The sequence below is a fragment of the Malaclemys terrapin genome, chromosome 5 (genome assembly GCF_027887155.1).
Source record: "Malaclemys terrapin pileata isolate rMalTer1 chromosome 5, rMalTer1.hap1, whole genome shotgun sequence".
In the NCBI taxonomy this organism is placed as follows: Eukaryota; Metazoa; Chordata; order Testudines; family Emydidae; genus Malaclemys; species Malaclemys terrapin.
Genome location: NC_071509.1, coordinates 107,062,507 through 107,084,666, shown reverse-complemented (window position 1 = coordinate 107,084,666; position 22,160 = coordinate 107,062,507). Strand labels below are relative to the sequence as shown.

General features: G+C 42.4%; 1 protein-coding gene across 5 annotated transcripts in view; it reads right to left on the bottom strand.

Moving 5' to 3' along the window:
• Positions 1 to 22,160, bottom strand: part of INTU (inturned planar cell polarity protein) — an 86,979-nt gene that overhangs the window by 47,921 nt on the left and 16,898 nt on the right. For all 5 annotated transcript variants that reach the window (XM_054030710.1, XM_054030712.1, XM_054030709.1 and 2 more), the window contains exon 3: positions 8,769 to 8,854. In XM_054030710.1, the coding sequence (XP_053886685.1) occupies positions 8,769 to 8,854 (86 nt within the window). The remainder of the gene's footprint in view (positions 1 to 8,768; positions 8,855 to 22,160) is intronic.

Genomic DNA, 22,160 nt, shown 5'->3' with positions numbered 1-22,160 from the left:
TGGTGCTGGGCAGCGGAATTGAGGGAGACAATCTTTTTTTGAGCTCTCAATGCTCTTGCTGCTTGTGTCCAAGCAGCATAGAGGAGGAGGATGAAGATCTCTAACTCAAATGCAGAGGGGTGAGGTGCAGAAACAGGGATAGGAGCACAAACCAGACAGAGCAGGTTAATGGGAGCAAAGGGGGCAGGGAGAGAAGGATTCATAATCACACCACCACCACTCCACTCCAGAACTGAACTTAGGATTCCTAAGACTTAGGAAATATGAATTCATCCATCATATTCAGTGAGCACCATTCATCCTGTGCACTGAATGAAACAAGAGTCCTGTGGAAAAATAGTATGTGATCATTTACAGCCTGTATCAAAATGCACAAGGGGACCACATTAAAGTTGCACAGGCAACCTGCATTCTGGCCTTTCCTACCTTTTGAGCGCTTGACTTTACAACCTAAATAATACTTTTTCCACATAGTTTATTTGTATGTAATATCTACATATGGTGATAATCACTTACTTTGAAATCATTTATATATACACAGTACTCTAAGCAGTTGGTAGTACCATGCATCCAAAATTCTGCATCATCAATTCTATATACCAGTTACAGGGATAAGTTCACTGCTGGTGTACACAAGTGTGTTGTATTCTTTTGTGAGAATATGGCTGTAAGCCTCAGGGTCATGGCTAAATTCTGACATTCTGTCTACTTAAGATTTCTCTGTCATTTCAAATATTTAAAGATATTCTTCACTCTCTCCTGAGTGGAGGAAAGCTGCCACCTTTACGTTAGAAGTGGTTACCTTTCAGTGATACATGACATGATCTCTAGCAGTGGTGAAATGACTGGTTGACCCCTATCTCCACAAGCACAACTTCAAACTGGCCCTCCTCTACACAAGCTGGAAATGACTTTCTTTCCATGTCTTGAGCCACCTTTTGTCATCCACAATTGCCCCTTTTACCTTCAATCATTTGCTTCCCTATCATCCTGTCATCTGGGAACGGGGAGCAGACTAGAAGTTTAGCTGCTCCCAACTCTGGGCTTTAAGGCTAGAGGTAGTCCACAAGCAGACCTGGAACATGTGGGACTATAACATCAGTGCTGTGGGTTACAGCCAGCTCAGGGAATCATCCATTTAAAAAAAAAAAAGGTAATTTTAATATATATATATATATATTCTGTAAAGTTTGCCAAGTGCTTTGGGGTCTTTGGCTGAAAGACAATCCAGAAATGTCAGTTACATTCACTTAACTGAATGTTTTCAAAGTATTTGGTTAAAATAGATCCTGGAGAAAATCAGAGATTTTTTCTTATTGTTACCCTTATGACTAGGGTATGGTAGCCTGAGTGTCTTGCAATAATTTCATGGGACATAAAGAAACACAGTCAGCCAAGCTGAATTAAATTAAGTAAATCACTGTATTTACTTAAGCCTGTTCTAATATAGGGTCTGGTTTTCTTTTCTAAACAGTGGTAAAAGAAAATGAATCTTGGGTCCAGACTCATCAATATTCTTATGAGCAAAGCTAAGCAGAAGTGGGTCAACACTAACAGTGATCTGTGTCAAATTAAGTAGCAGCTGGTTTGGTTACAGCGAGTTAAAAATGTAGGTCCTGTATGGAACTAACAGTGTAAATATTCAGGATTCTCTCAGATCTTTCTGAGGCTGGGGTACTCTGTAGTCTCTAGATCATGTTCAAAGACTGCTGTAAAACCTTCAGATATTCAGTGAAAGTCTGGTTTATTAAAATAAGGATATTTTTGTTTAGCTTTTTATTTACTTCTGTATCTCTCTACCTATTGCATTATTTGCATTGTGGTAGCACCCAAATGCCTCAGAATCAGGGCATGATTGTGCTAGGTGCTGTGGAAGCAGACAGGTAGATGTGGTCCTTGCCTTGAAAAAAACACAGTCTGATGTAGCAACTGTTTGTGGTGCTGGGTGGGCATATTTTACAAATATGCTCAACTGGGCGTTATCTATCCAAAAATTGATATTTGTTAAGATAAGTACAATCCTAGAAGTACTGCTCGTGGGCAAGATAAACTATATTCACATTCACTGGGGCTAAGAGAAGTTAGAGAATTTTTTTCTGAAAGGGCAGATAGCAAAAAGTTATGTATATTTTTTGTATGTGTAAGTTATGTATACTCACAAAAGAGCTGTGACAACTTACTATGGAAATAACTGACTTAGAACATTACAGTTTGTCTTATACAGCTGCAACCTTCTTATATCCAATGTCTTTTGCAATACTTAGCGAATGATAATACACTAACCATTCAGTTTGTGAACAAGCAATCTTTCTTACTAAAGCTTGCAAGCAACAAAACTTCTGTTTCTGCTGCACCATGAACAGAATGTTTTCAATTGCAAAAAAACCAGAACTATATATTAAAATTCTCCAACAGTCTATTTAGGTAATCACTCTTCTGTCTTGACTTAAGCTGGTTCAGTTACTGGGGAATAATTGCACTTTAATAAAAGGTTTTGGAAAACCAACATGAGAAACAGTTATACATTTCAAGCAATCACTATCTGTTTGACAGATTTACTGACAATGGAAATGTTAAGGCTGCATTAACATTAACTACTATACAAAAGTTTACATGGGATGTTTGAGCAACAATATATATGCTCTAATTTAACAAGGATACAGTTAATTAAGCAACATTGTCTGCTTTTCACATTCAGTAAACAATTGTAGCTACAGCAACTACCTATTTTGTCAAGGCAGGATGCGACAGGATTCTTCTACAGTGGAGTTCTGCCAATATTTGACCACAACTTCACTAGTTTAGTCAAGCTCCATGGTGTCAAATATCTTGGAAACCTTCCTAAACTGACACACTAGCACTTAAACTTACTGCAACTGCAGATGTACAACCTACAAACACTAGCACCAACTTTGCTGTAAATGGCAGTGTGGTCATCGGAGCGTAATGACCTAGAAATCAAAAATTCTAGTTGCTGTTCACCTTCTGAATGGTAAACATATCTTCACTATTATTACTTATTTTTGTATGCCATTAGAAGAAAACAGTCAGGTTCCCAATACACTAGACAAGTTTATTGTATAGGAAATGTTTATCTGTAGGAGTTGGATTAAATCTTGAACTATTTGATCAGCATTAAGAATAGTGTACACACACAGGGACATTCTGTGATGAGAAAAAAGTTTCGTTTTTAATTTCCATTTCTCATCTCACATTATAAATCTGTACAATGTCCCTGGTGAGGTAGATTTAACAAAGTAACTTGAAATCTTTAATTATCTGGAACATGGGTAGCATGAAAATTAACAATTTCTAAGATAAACTAATTGTTTTAATAGTATATACGTTTCTATCTGCTCAGTGGCTCCTAGAAATATGGTCAATTTCAACAGTCTCAGAAGTAATGTATACTGCTTGTTATTTTGGGGAAGGCTATCTTTGTCAAAACAGCATGCAGGGGTTCATCACACTTTAGAGAATTACGGTGTGCACATGTAACTGTGGTGCTATTCACTGCTGTAAACCCTAACTAGCTATAGTGTGCAAGACAAGAGTTATAGTTTACAATTTGAACAGAAACACTAATGTTAACGTTAAAAAATTAACCTTCAAATGAAAAAAATAAGCCTTGCAATATTGTTGTTAGAAAGGTTTACAAAAACAAATAAATTCAGATCAACGCATCTAGTGTACAACATTAAAAGGGAAATGCAAAACTACACAGTGATAATAGCACTTCACCACAATTTTACATTCTAAGTACAAGAAACTGATTCAGCTTCCTGAAGAAAAAGTACTACCACAATTCTGTAAACGGTTTCCTTTTAAAAAGTTGCTCAGTGAACAATTACCAAGTTCAACCCCCTCTTATTTTTAAGTGCCTACTCTGAAAGCTGCAAGACCACAGCAAAATTTTGTTAGCTGTGGATAAAAGCTTCTGAAGGTATGTCTACCTTGCAAAAAGCCCACAGCAGTGAGTGTCAGAGACTGGGTCTACAGACTTGGGCTCGTGCTACAGAGCTAAAAACAGCCATGTAGATGTTCCAGCTCAGGCTGGTGCTCGGGCTCTGAAGCCTAGGGAAGTGGGTGGGCCAACTTTCCAATTGCACAAAACTGAACACCCTTGCCCCATTCCCTTCCCCGCCTCTTCCCTGAGGCCCCACCCTACTCCACCCCTTCTCCAAGGCTCCGCCTCCCTCGCACTCCTTCTCCCCTTCCTCCATCACTCACTCTCCCCCCACCCTCACTTTCACCAGGATGGGGCAGGGAGTTGGGGTGTGGGAGGGGGTGAGGGCTCCGGCTGTGGCTGAGGGGTTCAGAATGCAGAAGGGGGCTCAGGGCTGTGGCAGGGATTGGGGTGTGGGAGGGGGTGCAGGCTCCAGCTGGGGGTGTGGGCTCTGAGGTGGGGCTGGATGAGGAGTTTGGGGTGTGGGAGAGGTGCGGGGTGCAGGCTCTGGGAGGGAGTTAGTTTGCAGGAGAGGGTTCCGATATGGGGCAGGGTGTTGGAGGTGGTGAGGGGTGCGGGCTTCAGGGGATGCTTACCTCAGGCAGCTCCCAGAAGCAACCGGTATGTCCGGCTCCTAGGTGGAGGGGCAGTGTCAAGGCTGCTTCCCCACTTTGAACTTTAGGGTACAAATGTTGGGGCCTGCATGAAAACTTCTAAGCTTAACTACCAGCTTGGATCTGGTCCGCTGCCACCATCCCAAAGCTAATTCCCTTCCCTGGGTAGCCTTGAGAGACCTCCACCAATTCCCTGGTGAATACAGATCCAAATCCCTTGGATCTTAAAACAAGGAGAAATTAACCAGCCCCCTCCTTTCTCCCACCAACTCCTGGTGGATCAAGATCCAAACCCCTTGGATCTAAAAACAAGGAAAACATCAATCAGGTTCTTAAAAAGAAGGCTTTTAATTAAAGAAAAAAAAGGTAAAAATCCTCTCTGTAAAATCAGGATGGAAAAATAACTTTACAGGGTAATCAAACTTAAAGAGCTCTGAGGACCCCCCTCTAGCCTTAGGTTCAAAGTACAGCAAACAGAGATAAACACTCTAGCAAAAGGTACATTTACAAGTTGAGAAAACAAAGAAACTAACACGCCTTGCCTGGCTGTTTACTTACAAGTTTGAAATATGAGAGACTTGTTCATAAAGATTTGGAGAACCTGGATTGAGGTCTGGTCCTCTCAGTCCCAAAAGCGAACAACTTCCCAAAACAAAGAGCACAAACAAAAGCCTTCCCTCCACCAAGATTTGAAAGTATCTTGTCCCCTTATTGGGCCTTTGGGTCAGATGCCAGCCAGGTTACCTGAGCTTCTTAACCCTTTACAGGGAAAAGGGATTTTGGAGTCTCTGGCCAGAAGGGATTTTATAGTACTGTACACAGGACAGCTGTTACCCTTCCCTTTATAGTTATGACAGGCGGCCAGGGGGATCTGCATGTTGCCCACGCCTGCAGGTGCCACCCCCACGGTTCCCAAACAATGGGAGCTGCAGAGCCAGTACTTGGGACGGGGCGCCCCTATGTCTAGGACCCAGACATGCCAGCTGCTTCTGGGAGCCAGGGCAGGTAGGGAGCCTGCCTTAGCCCTCCTGCGCCACCAACTGGACTTTTAGCATCTTGGTCAGCAGGGCTGACCGAAGCCGCCAGGGTTCCTTTTTGACCAGGCGCTCCTGTCAAAAACCGGATGCCTGGCAAGCATAGTGGGCTTCAGAGCCTGAGCTCCAGCCTGAGCCAGAAATCTATATGGCTATTTTTAATGCTGCAGTGTGAGCCCCACAAGCCCAAGTCTGTAGCCCTAGGCTCTGAGACTCTGCTGCGGTTTTTTGTTTTGCAGTGTACATAAGAACATAAGAATGGCTGTACCGGGTCAGACCAAAAGGTCCATCCAGCCCAGTATCCTGTCTATCGACAGTGGCCAATGCCAGGTGCCCCAGAGGGAGTGGACCTAACAGGCAATGATCAGGTGATCTCTCTCCTGCCATCCATCTCCACTTTCTGACAAACAGAAGCTAGGGACACCATTCCTTACCCATCCTGGCTAATAGCCATTAATGGACTTAACCTCCATGAATTTATCTAGTTCTCTTTTAAACCCTGTTCTAGTCCTAGCCTTCACAACCTCCTCAGGCAAGGAGTTCCACAGGTTGACTGTGCGCTGTGTGAAGAACTTCCTTTTATTTGTTTTAAACCTGCTGCCCATTAATTTCATTTGGTGACCCCTAGTTCTTATATTATGGGAACTAGTAAATAACTTTTTCTTATTCACTTTCTCCACACCACTCATGATTTTATAGACCTCTATGATATCCCCCCTTAGTCTCCTCTTTTTCAAGCTGAAATGTCCTAGTCTCTTTAATCTCTCCTCATATGGGACCCATTCCAAACCCCTAATCATTTTAGTTGCCCTTCTCTGAACCTTTTCTAATGCCAGCATATCTTTTTTGAGATAAGGAGACCACATCTGTGCACAGTATTCAAGATGTGGGCGTACCATGGATTTATATAAGGGCAATAAGATATTCTCTATCCCTTTTTTAATGATTCCTAACATCCTGTTTGCTTTTTTGACTACTACTGCACACTGTATGGACATCTTCAGAGAACTATCCACGATGACTCCAAGATCTCTTTCCTGATTAGCTGTAGCTAAATTAGCCCCCATCATATTGTATGTAGAGTTGGGGTTATTTTTTCCCAATGTGCATTACTTTACATTTATCCACATTAAATTTCATTTGCCATTTTGTTGCCTAATCACTTAGTTTTGTGAAATCTTTTTGAAGTTCTTCACAGTCTGCTTTGGTCTTAACTATCTTGAGCAGTTTAGTATCATCTGCAAACTTTGCCACCTCACTGTTTACCCCCTTATCCAGATCATTTGTAAATAAGTTAAATAGGATTGGTCCTAGGACTGACCCTTGGGGAACACCACTAGTTACCCTTCTCCATTCTGAAAATTTAACATTTATTCCTACCCTTTGATCCCTGTCCTTTAACCAGTTCTCAATCCATGAAAGGATCTTCCCTCTTATCCCATGACAACTTAATTTATATAAGAGCCTTTGGTTAGGGACCTTGTCAAAGGTTTTCTGGAAATCTAGTGTAGACATATCCTTAGCCTCAAACATAAGGCCAGATTATCTGTGCTTTGTACCACACCATAGTCGGGCCTAAAACTAGCATAAGCAGCCCAAGGAAGATTACCCAGTACAAAGATAATCCCTGATGACATATATCAGCTCTAAGGGCTCTTACGCCACCTTCTCTCCCTGTTGCTGGTATAGTAGGGGAAAGGGGGTATGGCTGGGGTGCCCCTAAATCATGCTGATCCTTAGTTGTAGTTTCAGCCCCTTAGGGGGCATCTGCAGAGATCATAAAGTAATCCTCGGAAAACTCTAATTCAGTAAAAAGGGGATGGCACTGGGATTATGGAAATGCATATGTGAACTTTAAGCCACCTTTTTACCATTCCTGAATGTGCTAGTCAATCACACTCCAGAAACTGGCCCCAAGTCTGTATGAAGCCACTCACTTAACCACTGATTTAAAAATAGAGATACAGAGCACATGGAATCAAATGTTTATATAGAGATTTTCCAGCAGCAAAACAGAGCGCCATAAGGGAATAGAAATAAACCATAATAGACCACATATGTAACATTACAGTATGTAAGCAAGCTACAGAAATTTAACAGATACATAATAAATAACATTGGTACAGGAAAGGAATATCAGCAAAGTCTGAGAGGTTTTCCAGAGCTCTCACTGCCTCAATCTTGTCTAACTATTTACAGATACAGTAACTTTTATTCTACTCAAACCTTAACTTCACTGAGTAAAGGAAGATGCTTTCAGATCATTCGTTACGAACTCTTTTTTCAGTGGAAGCAGAATGTATCTGCTTATTAGAGGAAAACAGACCCAGATTGGGAAAGATGTAATTGAACTGTTATGTCTATATATCTCCATTGCAGGCAGCATAGAGGCTGTATGTCAGAGGTCAAAAAGTCTACTTGCTGTTTTCCCAGTAGCAGAATCTATAAACTTGTTATCTTGACTCCAGGATCCTTGTTCAGCTAGAAGAGCAAGTACGGGGGGAAAGAATGACATCCTCCATCTTAATCAGGGGCAATATCTTTAATATACATTTTAAACAAAAAGTTGTTGGATTTGTCATGTGTGCCTTCTGGGAGTCCAAGATCTCAATTTGATTTAGCAGAGATCTCAACAGAGTACCATCTAAATGCTCTTATGGTTAACAGGCAAGTTGTTTTTCCCTGGATGTGACTTTGTGGCCATCATTTATATTGACAAAAATTATTTTAAATTATCTATCTAGATACTTACATGATTCCCATTACCACAATAAAGACCATCTTGCCAAGACAACCTATAATTCAAAAATCCTCTTACACTCACTCTTCATCATATATATCCCCAATGTGGATTACAAACTAACAAACTCCCCATTATTCACCCACCACTTCTGACCAACAGTGTACTTGTCCATTATTATTAGCAAGACAGTGATATTTTGCCTCATACCTAACATCTACAGACCAGACATTCAACCTTCCCCATCTCAACTAGCCAGTATGATCAAGACACCACAACATTTCATATATTATCCTCTATTTACACAGATCATAGTGTTCAAAGTTGCAATTTTCACAGCAACTAAACTTGGCTCTTTGCATACACGTAATATTTATTGGGCAGCGGTAAATATATAAAAAACACAGTATACATTTCTATTAAGAGTACTATACCTGCATAGGGCCTGGAATGCAAGACAAAACCCTTTCTATATTCTCAGCATTCACATCAACATCATTTACAGCAACAAGGGCATCTCCTGGAGACAAAAAATAAATAAATAAACAAACAAACAAGGAACAAATAAATACAGGGTGTATGCAAACACCATACAAAATTCAACAGTATGTTCTCTTCAAATTTAAAATATCATCCAGTACTCTCAGATGATTTTCCTTAAATACAAGTAGGCTCCTATTAAATACATTATTTACACAAGAGAAAAGCCGAAGATTAATAGCCTGATCCTCTAAGCCTTTACTACTAAGCTAGGGTTTACTACTGCATATTGATGTCACTTTTCAAAGACAACATTCGAAGTTCTCTCTTTATCCAGGCTTATATCATTGCATGTCTTTTGATGTCTTATCATGGATGTCCCATAATTTCTTCAAATCAAACATGTCCAAAACTGAACTTTTTCCTGACCCATCTCTGTTCATCTTCAGCTTCCTCTCCACTGACAAATGAACGCTACTCCTCTCTGCTATCCTCTTAATCATGCAAGCCTGCAACCTCAGAATCATCTTGGACTCCCACCTCTTCTTATATCCAGGCTCTTGCCAAATTGTTAGGCTGCTTCTACAAGATCCCTACTACCAAAACTGTAGCCAATCACCTCATTATCCGCTCCTCCTGTCCAGTTTGCTGCCTCTCCACTCTATTCAATATGCTGCAACTAAAGGTATCTTTCTTGCTGCTGCTTCAGTCATATTATGCCCACCTCATTTCAATCCCTTCATTTGCTTTTAGTCTCATTCCACCTCAAGGTTTAACGCATCATTCTTTTTTTCAAGGCCCTGCATAATGCGGTCTTGTCTACCTCACTTATTTCTTACTACACTCCCCATCATGCACTAATCTACTAACGCCTCCTACCTAACCACATGCTTTGTTTCTTCCCACTTGTGACTTGCCTATTCCCACTCCACTCCCCACTCCTCGAACAGCCAAATACACCCTCAAGTTCCTAGTGAAGACTCTTTTTATTATCCTTTAGTCTATATGCCACAACATCTTTTCGCTCTCGCCCCACATCCTCCTTTCAGAGAATTCTTTCTGTTAATGGAAAATAAATTAGGATTACAAGTTCAGCTCCCAAAAAGGTTTTTGTTTTTTAAAAAGGAAGAAGTTGGAAAGAACAAAAACACCCACACTAGACAACTTTTCCAAATTAGTTGTATCAGTATGTGCTGCCTGCCTGGAGCCAAGACATTATGGATAGGCTGCAAAGGCTCGTTTGTCCCTCTGACCACTACTCCAGGCTGCTCATCCATATGGGCATTAATGATATTGCCAGGTATGACCCTGAGCAGATCAGCAGTGACTACAGAGATTTGGGAGCAAGGGTGAAGGAATCAGGGGCACAAATTGTGCTCTCATCCATCCTCCCATTGAGGATAAGGGCCCAGGCAGGGACATCCGCCTTCTGGAGATGAATGCATGGCTGTGCTGATAGCGTCAACAGAAGGGCTTCAGCTTTCCTCGATCATGAGATGCTGTTCCAGGAAGGAGGACTGTTGGGAAGAGATGGGGCCCACCTGACCAAGAAGGGGAAGAGCATCTTTGGGCACTGACTTGCCACCCTAGTGAGGAAGGCTTTAAACTAGGTTCAAAGGGGGGGCAGGTGACAAAAGCCTACAGGTAAGCATAAAATAACAGAGGACAAGGTGGGGCGAAGGGAAGACATGGAAATTTACAATAGGGACATAGGAGCAACAAGAAGATAATCAGTGGGAGAATCTGCTCAGTGTCTAGATGCAACTGCAAGGAGTATGGGGAATAAACAGGAAGAATTGGAAGTATTAGTACGTAAGCTAAGTTATGAATTGGTGAGATAAGTTGCATGATTGGAATATTGGTATAGAGGATATAACTTGTTCAGGAGGGACAGGCAGGGTAAGAAGGGAGGAGGTGTTGAATTATAAATCAAGAATATATACACTTGTTCTGAGGTCCAGAAGAAGGTGTGAGGCAGACCAGATGAGAGTCTCTGGATAAAAAAAAAAAGGGGGGGGGGGGTAAAAATAGGGTTAATGTCATGGTAGGGGTCTACTATAGACCACCAAATCAGGAAGAAGAAGAGGTGGACAAGGCATTTCTAAAACAAACAACAGAAATATCCAAAACACAAGACTGGGTAGTAATGGGGGACTAACTATCCAGATACATATTGGAAAAGTAATACAGAAAAACACAAAATTTCCAGAAAGTTCTTGGAATGTATTGGGGACAATTTTTTGTTTCAGAAAGAGGAGGAAGTAACAAGGGGGACAGCTATTTTAGACTTGATTGTGTCTAACAGGTAGGAACTGGTAGCAAATATGAAGGTGGAAGGCAAGTTGGGTGAAAGTGATCATGAAATGATAGATTTTGTGATTCAAAGGAAAGGAGGGAGAGAGCAGCAAAAGAAGGATAATGGACTTTGAAAAAGCAGACTTTAACAGACCCATAGAACTGGGTATGTAAGGTCCCATGGGAAGAAAATCTAAGGGAAAATTTTCAGGAGAGCTGGTAGTTTCCAAAGAGACAATATTAAAGGCACAACTGTAAACTATCCTAAAGTGAAGGAAAGATTGGAAGACTAGTAAGAGGCCAATATGGCTCCATCAGAAGTGCTTTTAATTACCTGAAAATCAAAAAGGAATCCTACAAAAAGCGGAAACATGAACTATCTGCTATGGAGGAGTATCAAAGAATAGCATAAGTATGTAGGAAAACATCAGAAAGGCTAACAAAATGAGTTAAACTTAGAATGTGACATAAAAGGCAATAAGAAGAGGTTCTTTAAATAAATTAGGAGCAAGAAAAAATGAAGGAAAGGATAGGTCATTTACTAAGCATGGAAGGAGAGCTAATAACTGATGACATCACAAAAGCTGAGATGTTTAATACTTATTTTGCTTCAAACGTCTCTAAAAAGATTAATGGGGACTAGATACTCTCAGTTATTAACAACAAGCGGGAAGGAGTGCAAGCCGAAATAGAGGAGAACAAGTTAAAGGATATTTACATAAAAGTTAAATGTATTAAAATCAGCAGGGTCTGATGAAATTCATCCTAAAATACTTAGGCCTGGTCTACACTAGGTGGTGGTGGTGGTGGGGGGGTGCTAAGTCGGTCTAAGTTACGCAACTTCAGCTACGAAAATAGCATAGCTGAAATCGATGTACTTAGAGCTACTTACCATAGTGTCTTCACTGCGGTAGGTCAACTGCTGACACTTCCCCGTTGACTCCACCTACGTTTCTCGCTCCGGTGGGCTAGAAATTAGATGGGCAGGTGGTACTGCCACCCACTTCCTCCTCTGTTGCTTGCTTAGGCACCTAACTCCAGAAGAGGGTTCACAACTGAGGCCTGGTCTACACTGGGGGATTGCAGGGGGGTGTTGATGTAAGATACGCAACTTCAGCTACGGGAATAGCGTAGCTGAAGTTGACGCATCTTATTTCAACTTACCTCCTGTCCTCACGGCGCGGGAATCGATGACCGCGGCTCCCCCATCGACTCCGCTTCCGCCACTCGCCCTGGAGGAGTTCCGGAGTCGACGGGAGCACGTTCGGGGATCTAGACGAGACGCAATATATGGATCCCCAATAGATCAATTGCTACCCACCGATCTGGCGGGTAGTCTGGACGAACCCTGAGAATCCTAAGCAGAGATAAGTGCCTAATTTCCTTTGAGGAGCAAGTTGTAGGCCACATCTCCCTTCCGGGTATTTCCTAATAGTTTAGGGCTTGTCTGTATAAACACTTAATTCATGGCAAGCTGGAATGTAAATCTACCCCCCTGCACAGTAGGGGTCTCTGTGGACCATGCTGCTGCACACTAAAAGTTCCTTAGTGTAGTTTAATCTACTGCTACTTCAAAATGGGCTAGATCAAAGCACAATAGGGACCTTTCAGCATATGAACTCTGCTGTTGTGAGGACACAGTGTGGGGCAGGGTAACATGGAATGCATTAACACCTTGATTTGCCACAAAGTGTTTGCATATACAAGCCCTTAGGGTACGTCTACACTTACCTCTGGGTCCGGCAGCAGGCAATCGATGTTCTGGGATCGATTTATCGCGTCTGGTTTAGAAGTGATAAATCGATCCCGGAAGTGCTCGCCGTCGACGCCGGTACTCCAGTTCGGCGAGAGGAGTACGCGGCATCGACGGGGGAGCCTCCCTGCCGCGTCTGGACCCGCGGTAAGTTCGGACTAAGGTACTTTGAATTCAGCTACGTTATTAACGTAGCTGAATTTGCGTACCTTAGTCCGAAGTGGGGGGTTAGTGGGGACCAGGCCTTAGGCACTCAGCTTGCTGGCTTTTGTGGATCCCATCCTTAGATGCCCCTCTCTCCACATGCATTGTATAGGGAGTGTAAGCATGTAACTTGGGGCTGTGAATTGCACTGGGTGACATGACCTCTAAAAGTTAGGCATTGCAAGACCTAATTCTCTTTGCAGATTTAGTCCCTTGTCTGACCACTTCCATAATAGAGGCCACTGACCTGCACTGAGTAATTCCAGCACTGAACCCTATAACTTGTGGCTGAAATAGATTTTTTGGGGGAAGATATGCTTGATTTAAAATTATCTTCTCTATTTAAAGTCTTCAAGTGATGGGGAATTCTCTACAAGCTGTTCCACTGGCTAATTATCCTCCCTTAAAAATCTGTGCTTTATTTTCAGTTTGAATTTTTCAGGCTATAGCTTTGATAACACTTTCTTTCTACAGACAGGAAAAATAGCTCAATTAGTTGATCATTTGCATGGTTGTCTATGCTTTCTGTCTATAGAAAATGAAGGCAAGCTAAGATGAAAAAATGAGTTTCTCATTTAAATTTTCAAAGTGATTAGTTGCACGCCCATTCTTATTTCTTGTGGGAATGAGTTGAAAATCCTAAATTCTGCACTTAATAATCAAGTTGAAAAGCAAGAGAAATTTCCTTGTGACTTATATAGACCTCTATGATACACAAAGACTATCTCAAAAAAGTTCAAACAAACCACCTGCAAAAATGAACTGCTGCCAAGCCAAAGTCAATGGAGAGAGCATGTCTATTATTGATCAGAATTGTTAATGTCTTTCTTTGAGACAGTAAGTTGCCTAGCAAGAGGTAATTAGATCTTCTTTACAGAGAAGAAGAACTGGTTTACAAATCGGCCAGTTTTAAACTAAGCATTTTCATCTGAGCACATTTGAGGCAGATAAGCTCATGCTTAATTGGTCAAATCTTCTCATTAGCATTCTCAATTTTTTAAAGCATTCTGTCTTTAATCTTCCCTTTTATTTATTTTATTGAGAAGAAAAGAGTAAATCAATGTCAATGACAGTGACAACTTCTACTTTTGAGGCTCTTTATCAGTAAACAAACTCTGTGATTCTCTAGAGTACCTGCATTCTTTATTTTTTGGGAAGAGCTGGGCAAATTTTCATCTCAAGAGCTTCCTCGGTTTCTAATAGGGTTCAGTCTTTACAACCCTGCTGGGGACATGCAAACTGCCTAAGGAGATTGTGAGATGTTTTGAGCTAGGCAACTCCTCAAGATACTAATGATATTCAACTTTACTTCTCCTTTCCACATAACCCAGATTCTGCTCTCTCATTAGCTAACAGAGATAGCAGTTCTCCCATGATGCTGGGTTCATATCAGTCCAAAGAAGGCTGAAATAATTTTGGTAGGAAATGGAATAAATTTGGAGAGGATTGTGAATGTATTCACAGTGGTGGGGTATTTCTACCCTTCAGTTCAGTGGTTGAAAGGTCTTGGAATCTGATTGAAACCCTTCCCCTTTGACAGTGGCAGGTTTAAGCGTATCTTATCTTTTTTGGCTAGATGTTTATTTAAAGTAATTGAAAATAAAACAGAAAGGGACTGAAGATTATATAAAAGATTGTCTTTTTTAAATAGAACAGGGACCTGAAACTTTCTTAGTAACACTTGACATTAGATTTTGAAGCACAATTCCCTCTAATTATTAATACCCCCAGAAAAGGAAGTGTTACACAAACAACAGCACTGATAAAATCCCTTTTTATTAGAATAGCAAAACGTCATGGGTTTCCTTAGGATAACATCCCAAGGAAAACCTTTCCTTTCAAATAATGGTAGATCTCTCTACCATTCTCTCTCCAGTTTGTATTTCTTCTGATTTACACCACAGGAAAGGCTTTGGCCTGTTTAGTCCTTGGCATGAGCATCACTTCTTCCCAATGAACAAAAAAAAAAAAAAAAAAAAAATCTCTCCCACACATTCAGGCTGCAGCATATGGTCTCTTAGTTTTGTCCCCTTCTAACTCTATAGGTTCATCTCACCTACCTATTTAATGCAAAGCACATATGGACTTTTCTTTTATGGGATTTAGTGATTATACCAGCTGTGCACTATTGGGCTCTGGTATGCAGAATTGGACTTTAGCCAATCACAGCTTAGTTTTCCAGAGGTGTTGAGCACTTACAGCTGCCCCTGAAGTCAATAGACCCCGTGGGTATTCAGCAGCTCCCTAAAACCCACCCAACAGTTTCTAGGGGCAGAAGTAATTACATTTATTTTATTTCACATTTTGAACATTTGAAAAATACATAAGATGTCCTCATCAGCCCCATAGGTATTGTAGATATTACTCCTCTTTTAAGGATGAGGAAACTGAGGCAGAGTTAAATGGCTTGCCCAAAGCAACCAAGGGGAATCCATACCAGCGCAACAGGAATCATGGGTTCCTGATTCTGTATGTGGTGTCCACACTATGATAGTAGAGACAGAAATCACAAACATTGTATGTTAAGAGGTTACGTTATCAAGAAATGCGTTTTTGTATGAACGCAGTTGGTAGAATAGAATTAGCAAAGTGCCATATTATGCAATACTTTAGTACAGGATGTTTAAGACGATCATTTAGAAGGGATGCTCAAACTAGGGGTCATGACTCCTCATGGGATCGCGAGGTTATTGCATGGAGGCGGGGTCGCGAGCTATCAGCCTCCACCCCCCAAGCCTCACTTCGCCTCCAGCATTTATAATGGTGTTAAATATATAAAAACATGTTTTTAATTTATAAGGGAGGTTCGCACTCAGAGGCTTGCTGTGAGAAAGGGGTTATCAGTACAAAAGTTTGAGAACCCCTGAATTACAGGCACTAGAGGAAATATAAAAAGTTGTTCCAGATTACTGGCATTGCTTAATAAAACAAATTTGTTTACTAGGGGATTCAAAATTTTTAGACCACTGTCTGCACAAAAGTAATCGTTTAATCCTCAGCCAAGTGAGAAAGTTCAAACCAGCTGCACACATTTTAGTAGGAACGTAAACACCTTAATATTTTTAAGTGAAAGGAAGACTTTCATACTTCCCATGTGATGTTTCAATTTCCTGAAGCGGAAAATTTTCAACTGCCTTTTAAAAGCAGTATTTATGCTGTATGTACTCAAAGTGTGTTATCATTTGATGCCTAACAGTTCATGTATTTAAAAATTTCCATTCTTGCAGTAAATATTTATTCTATTAAATTTATAATAATGTAAGCCTACACTATAAATAAATCAGCTTTTTAGAGACTCCAAGCAGTCCTACAGCTGGATCCCATTTTTTAAAAATGCCTTATTTTGTATAGATCACTCATGGTATAGTTGAGGAAAGCTACATTTCTCAGAGTCATCCTCTGAGGCTATACGGAAAGAACAGGAGCAACCAAATGTGTAGAGAACCTTAAACCAGTAAAGGAAAATAATAATCACTGGGGGAGAAGAGGTTACAAATTCTGGTATGAACATGGACTTATTTAGTAAATATGGCTACCATTTCTTAAAGAGACAATGTCACTTTGAAATCTAGCCCATTTAAAAAAAAAAAAAAAAAAAAAAGAATTAAGAATAATGGATGGATACAATACATGCAAAATCCCCCCTGCCAATTTTTTTGTAGTTTTACAACCACATTTGCCTTTTTAAGGTAATATTCCCTCCCCTTTGTTGCATACGAAACACTCCAAAAAAAAAAAAAAAAAAAAAAAAAAAAACACAACAGCAAAAATTGATTAACTAGCATAGGATCTGAAATAGAAGGTGGGCTGGTTTTGGTTTGTGCATTCTATACTGTAACAGAGGCCTTGCCTACATATAAACTTGTACTGGTACAACTCTTTTGTACCCACTGATTTCAGTTTAATAGGGTTACCATACGTCCGGATTTTCCCGGACATGTCCGGCTTTTGGGGGTTCAAATCCCCGTCCGGGGGGAAATCCCCAAAAGCCGGGCATGTCCGGGAAAATCGGGAGGGAGGGATGGAGGGCTCGGGCGGGGCCTCTTTGGCCGGGCCGGTGCGGGGCCGGGCCGGGGTCGCGGGGCCGGGGGCATGGTGCCGGGCCAGGCGCGGGGCCGGGCGGGGAGCCGGGGGCGCGGTGCCGGGCCGGGAGCCGGGCGGTGCGCCGGGCCGCGGGCCGGGGTAGCGGGGGGGGTGCGCGGGGCCGCGAGCCGGGCCGGGGTAGCGGGGGGGTGCGCGGGGCCGCGAGCCGGGGTAGCGGGGGGGTGCGCCGGGCCGCGGGGCCAGGCGGGGAGCCGGTCCGGGGTAGCGGGGGGGTGCGCCGGGCCGTGGGGCCGGGAGCCGGTCCGGGGTAGCGGGGGGGGTGCGCCGGGCCGCGGGGCCGGGCGGGGAGCCGGTCCGGGGTAGCGGGGGGGTGCGCCTGGCCGCGGGGCCGGGCGGGGAGCCGGTCCAGGGTAGCGGGGGGGGTGCGCCGGGCCGCGGGGCCGGGCGGGGAGCCGGTCCAGGGTAGCGGGGGGGTGCGCCGGGCCGCGGGGCCGGGCGGGGAGCCGGTCCAGGGTAGCGGGGGGGTGCGCCGGGCCGCGGGGCCGGGCGGGGAGCCGGTCCGGGGTAGCGGGGGGGTGCGCCGGGCCGCGGGGCCGGGCGGGGAGCCGGTCCGGGGTAGCGGGGGGTGCGCCGGGCCGCGGGGCCGGGCGGGGAGCCGGTCCGGGGTAGCGGGGGGGTGCGCCGGGCCGCGGGGCCGGGCGGGGAGCCGGGGGTGCGCGGGGCCGCGGGCCGGTCCGGGGTCGCGGGGCCGGGCCGCTGGGGGGTGCGCGGGGCCGGGAGCCGGTCCGGGATAGCGGGGGGGGTGCGCTGGGCCGCCGGGGGCCGGCAGTGCTGGGCGGGCTGGGGGTGGTCGGCCGGGGCTGGCACCCCAGGGCCCGAGCCGACCCAGGCTGGCGCCGCCGGGGGGCCAGCCTGGGCCGCGCCTGCTCCCCCCACACCTCCCCTTACCAGCTTCAGGCTTCCCGCGAATTTAATATTCGCGGGAAGCAGGGGAGGGGGCGGAGACTTTGGGGAGGGGTCGGAGTTGGGGAGGGGGCATGGGCGGGGCTGGGGGCGGGGCCGAGGCCCCGTGGAGTGTCCTCCATTTGGAGGCACAAAATATGGTAACCCTAAGTTTAAGAGTGGCTTATTGCAGTTCAGCTCATACATGCGCCTAACCAAATTAAGCTAAACCAAAATAAATATGCTGATATAGTCTTTTTGCAAGTTTAAATTTTATTTAAAAAACCCCACATCTTATGTTAAAGTGATGCAGATCTTTATACCATAGGTTCTGCATGCCAAATGCTGCCCTCATAATTCCAAAATTATACTCTTATACTTTGAGTGGGTTATACAGGTGTAAATGAGTGCATCCTTTGAAAACAATGCATTTTCACAGCTAGTGCTGCAAATGTAAATTTGTTAACAATTCTGATTATGCACAAGCCAGAAAAAAGTTTTAGTTTACTTTCCCAGGGTTGTTTAGGTTCTACACGTCTGATAGCAAAAGCCTCCCTTTTTGTTAAGGGAGATATAGAGGGCAGTAATGGACACAAAGCAGACGTGTTGAGTAAGAAGGGGGATTTTGACAGTTTTAAAAAGAACCACACTTTAATGGTAGATTTTGCTTTGTGTACCCCTTCTATATCTATCCAGACCAGGGCTATACAAAGTATCCAGAAATTGTTTTAATTGTTGAAATTTGTTTTGAATGTAAAAAGAAAACAAACAAAACATTCATGTTTTAGTATTTGATCTACGATTGTAATTGTTTTGTTCGCATTTCTGCAAGCAAATGCACTGTTAAGTATTGTATATTAAATATATCAATAGAAGCTCTGTTTAAGAGGTAGGGAACACTAGTGAAATCACAGCAATCGCTGTTTTAGGAGTACTTGTGAAGCAGCAACAAAGAAACTATCTGCAGAGCAGATTAACAGGTCAGAACTTGGGTTAGTAAGTACATCTTAAGAAAAATAAAATCATCATCATAAATGTGTAACAGATAGCTCTTCCCTCCCAGCACCTAGAGAAAATATAATTGAGCTTTTGTAGAAAAAGAATTTTTCTGATTCTCAGTCTTCAAAGAATTCCAGAGTAGTAACAAAAAACAAAAGAAAGCCTAATAGAACAGTTCTGCTGGATTGATAACATAGGAACTAAAAAGAAAACAAAACAAAAACAGGTAAATGTATTTATTTCGCCTCCTTAAATCTATTTCACCAGTTCAGATGCAGGAAATTTTGAAAAGCAGTACATAAATCCCTAGGATAAGTTTAAGGTCCAGTTAGCACCTGATGCACAGTACCTTCCCCACTACCCCTGTATCAGACAAGACATCCATGTCACTCTGTATTAGTAGTACCGTATACAGAACTAAGATGGCTTCTTTGCAAATCTTTAATGAAGTTGCCTCTTAGTCAAAGTTGAAAGCTATTACTCAGACAGTATTTAAAAACTCTTCAGACTTTTGGCAATAAGCTACATTACTCTCATACCTTCCTTCATCCATGTACAATGGGACCACCTTCCTATGTCCCAAAGCACAAGTCAGTCTAACATTCCGAAAATGTCTGTCCTCTTAAAGATATGCCTTCAGGCCCAGATCCTCAAAAAAGGTATTTAATTTCCATTGAAAAAAATCAGTGGAAGTTAGGAGCCTAAACAACTTTGAGAATCTAGGCCTCAGTGCCCTTATCCTTATTAACCTGGGGTTCAGACCAGAGATAAGTGGATATCATGTTCTGGTTGAAATGGAAAGTGGATGTCACCTTAAACGTGGAGAGTGATCTACTTCAGCACCTTGATGGGAGAGGCAATAGATAACCTTTACATGAAAGGTTGACATTCACCAGCTTCTCTAATTCCACTAAGTCACTAGGAAAAAATACTTTTAAGGGTTAATATTCCCATACTCCTTTCCAAAAACACACACATTCCACTGATGACAGATCAACTAAATTGCTACATAAACTCTATAATGAAAATTGAGACATGGCAATACTTACGCAAATACATATCGCTAGCTCTGGCGTCTAACTTTTTTCTAGTTTACATAACCCTTTCACTGAGTACAATCTCTCTCTCTTGGGAACAAAAGACAAACAAACAAAACACACACACAAACAAACAGATCCCTTAAAGTACATTGGAGCTCTCAAAGGAACTCTTTCATTGACAGGAATCCTAGCTGTGTGTTAGTTCCATTATGACAGACACAGATATCTCCCTTACAGGTATGTGCCTCTGAGTCACCTGTCTTTATGCAAAGATTACTGTTTGACAACTAGTGAAAGTTAGGCAGATTCCATTTATGGTATTATCCTCTGGTATGGCCCCCTCTCTTTCAATAACTGCCCATACCCATGGATTGGTGATGTTTTAGGATTGTATATTTATTTTTAAAATATTACACATAAAACTTGACATGAGGGTCTCCACCAATGAGGTTTGATGTTCTCATTAGGGCTGTCAAATTATTAAAAAAAAAAAAAAAAAAATTATTGTGAGATTTAAATAACTGCAGTTTTAATTGCACTGCAATTGTTAAACAATAAAACATTTAAATATTTGATGTTTTCTACATTTTCAAATATATTGATTTCAATTCGAGCAGAATAAAAAGTGCACAGCCCTCACTTTATATTGTTATAATAGTATTTTTCAATTCACCTTTTTTTGGTAGTGTAGTTTTGTAGTGTAATCTCTATCGTGAAAGCACAACTGAAAAATATAGATTTTTTTTTTAAACATAACTACACTCAAAATAAAACAATGTAAAACTTTAGAGCCTACAACTCCACTCTGTCTGTCTTCTTATTCAGCTAATCGCGAAGACAAACATGTTTGTTTACATTTACAAGAGATAATGCTGCCCGCAAACACAATAGGCCTAGCTGCTTGTTACTTTGAGCAGAAAAATAAAAACAACGTTCAGAGCAACAACGAAAAAAAACTCACAACTCTTTTGAACTCAGGCAAACCTGAGGGGTGGGTTTGTTTTAATTTTGTCTGGGATGGTGAACTATGATGGACCTCTGTGACGATTTAGGGGATCTGTCTTTACAATTAGCGAATTCTGTGTGAGATTATAAACTTTGTATGTATCCTTATCAAGCTGCAACTTCAATTTTTAGTGTGGAAGCGAGTTGCTTTCTCTATGTGCTTTGGTATTTCAGTCCAGCTTGGGAGGCAAAAGGGCAAACCAAAAAGGGTTGTTGACTTAAATGCTTGATCATTGTAGTGTAACAGCTGTAGACAAGAGTGACTCCCAGCCAGGATAATTCGTTTGTCAGGGGAGAGGTGATCTGACAATGAAGTCACTGGACTCAGTGGTCACCTGTTGAGGCTGACTAGGAAGTCATCTGACAGAGGAGGCAGAAACTACTCTATTCCTCTCTCTTTGGCCACTTTTCACCAACTTAAGATGCAAGAAGCTGCTGCGGGAGATAGATGAGACAGAGGGGTGGACCCTACATACCTGAACACAGATTGTCCCCCACAGACTGCCACGGTGAGGGGAAATGCATGTAGTTTTTTTAAATGCATGTTGTTAAATAAAGAGCAAAGTGTCTGTTATATGCTACACCTACCACGTGCCTCTTGAGAGAATCTGCAGCCCAGAAAGATCAGACCTTTGGTGAGATTCTAGGATTATATAAGCTACTGGGGTATCCTGGGAGTGCTGGAAGTGGGGGCCTACATTTCCATGAGAGAGTAACAGAGTTAGTGCCCTGGAAATATGCCAGGCAGAGCACAAGGGAAGCCTGCTAAGACCCAGGGAGGCTTAAAACACTTGGGAGATCCAGATGTGCTAAGTGGCCAAGAGAAGACCACTCAACTGAAGCTGTCACAATATACAGAAAGCTTTAGTTTTAGAACATCTTTGTAGTAAACAGTTTAAACAGACCGGGATACAGTATTTTTGTTTTGTTTCTGAAAACACACAGGGCTATTAGACAGCAAATTTTTGGTACCAGAACTGGTGTGTTTCTTCTCAGAATATAAAATGTAACCATGATTCTGACCATCTATATGGTTAAGTATTGCAAGAGAATACATTACTTCC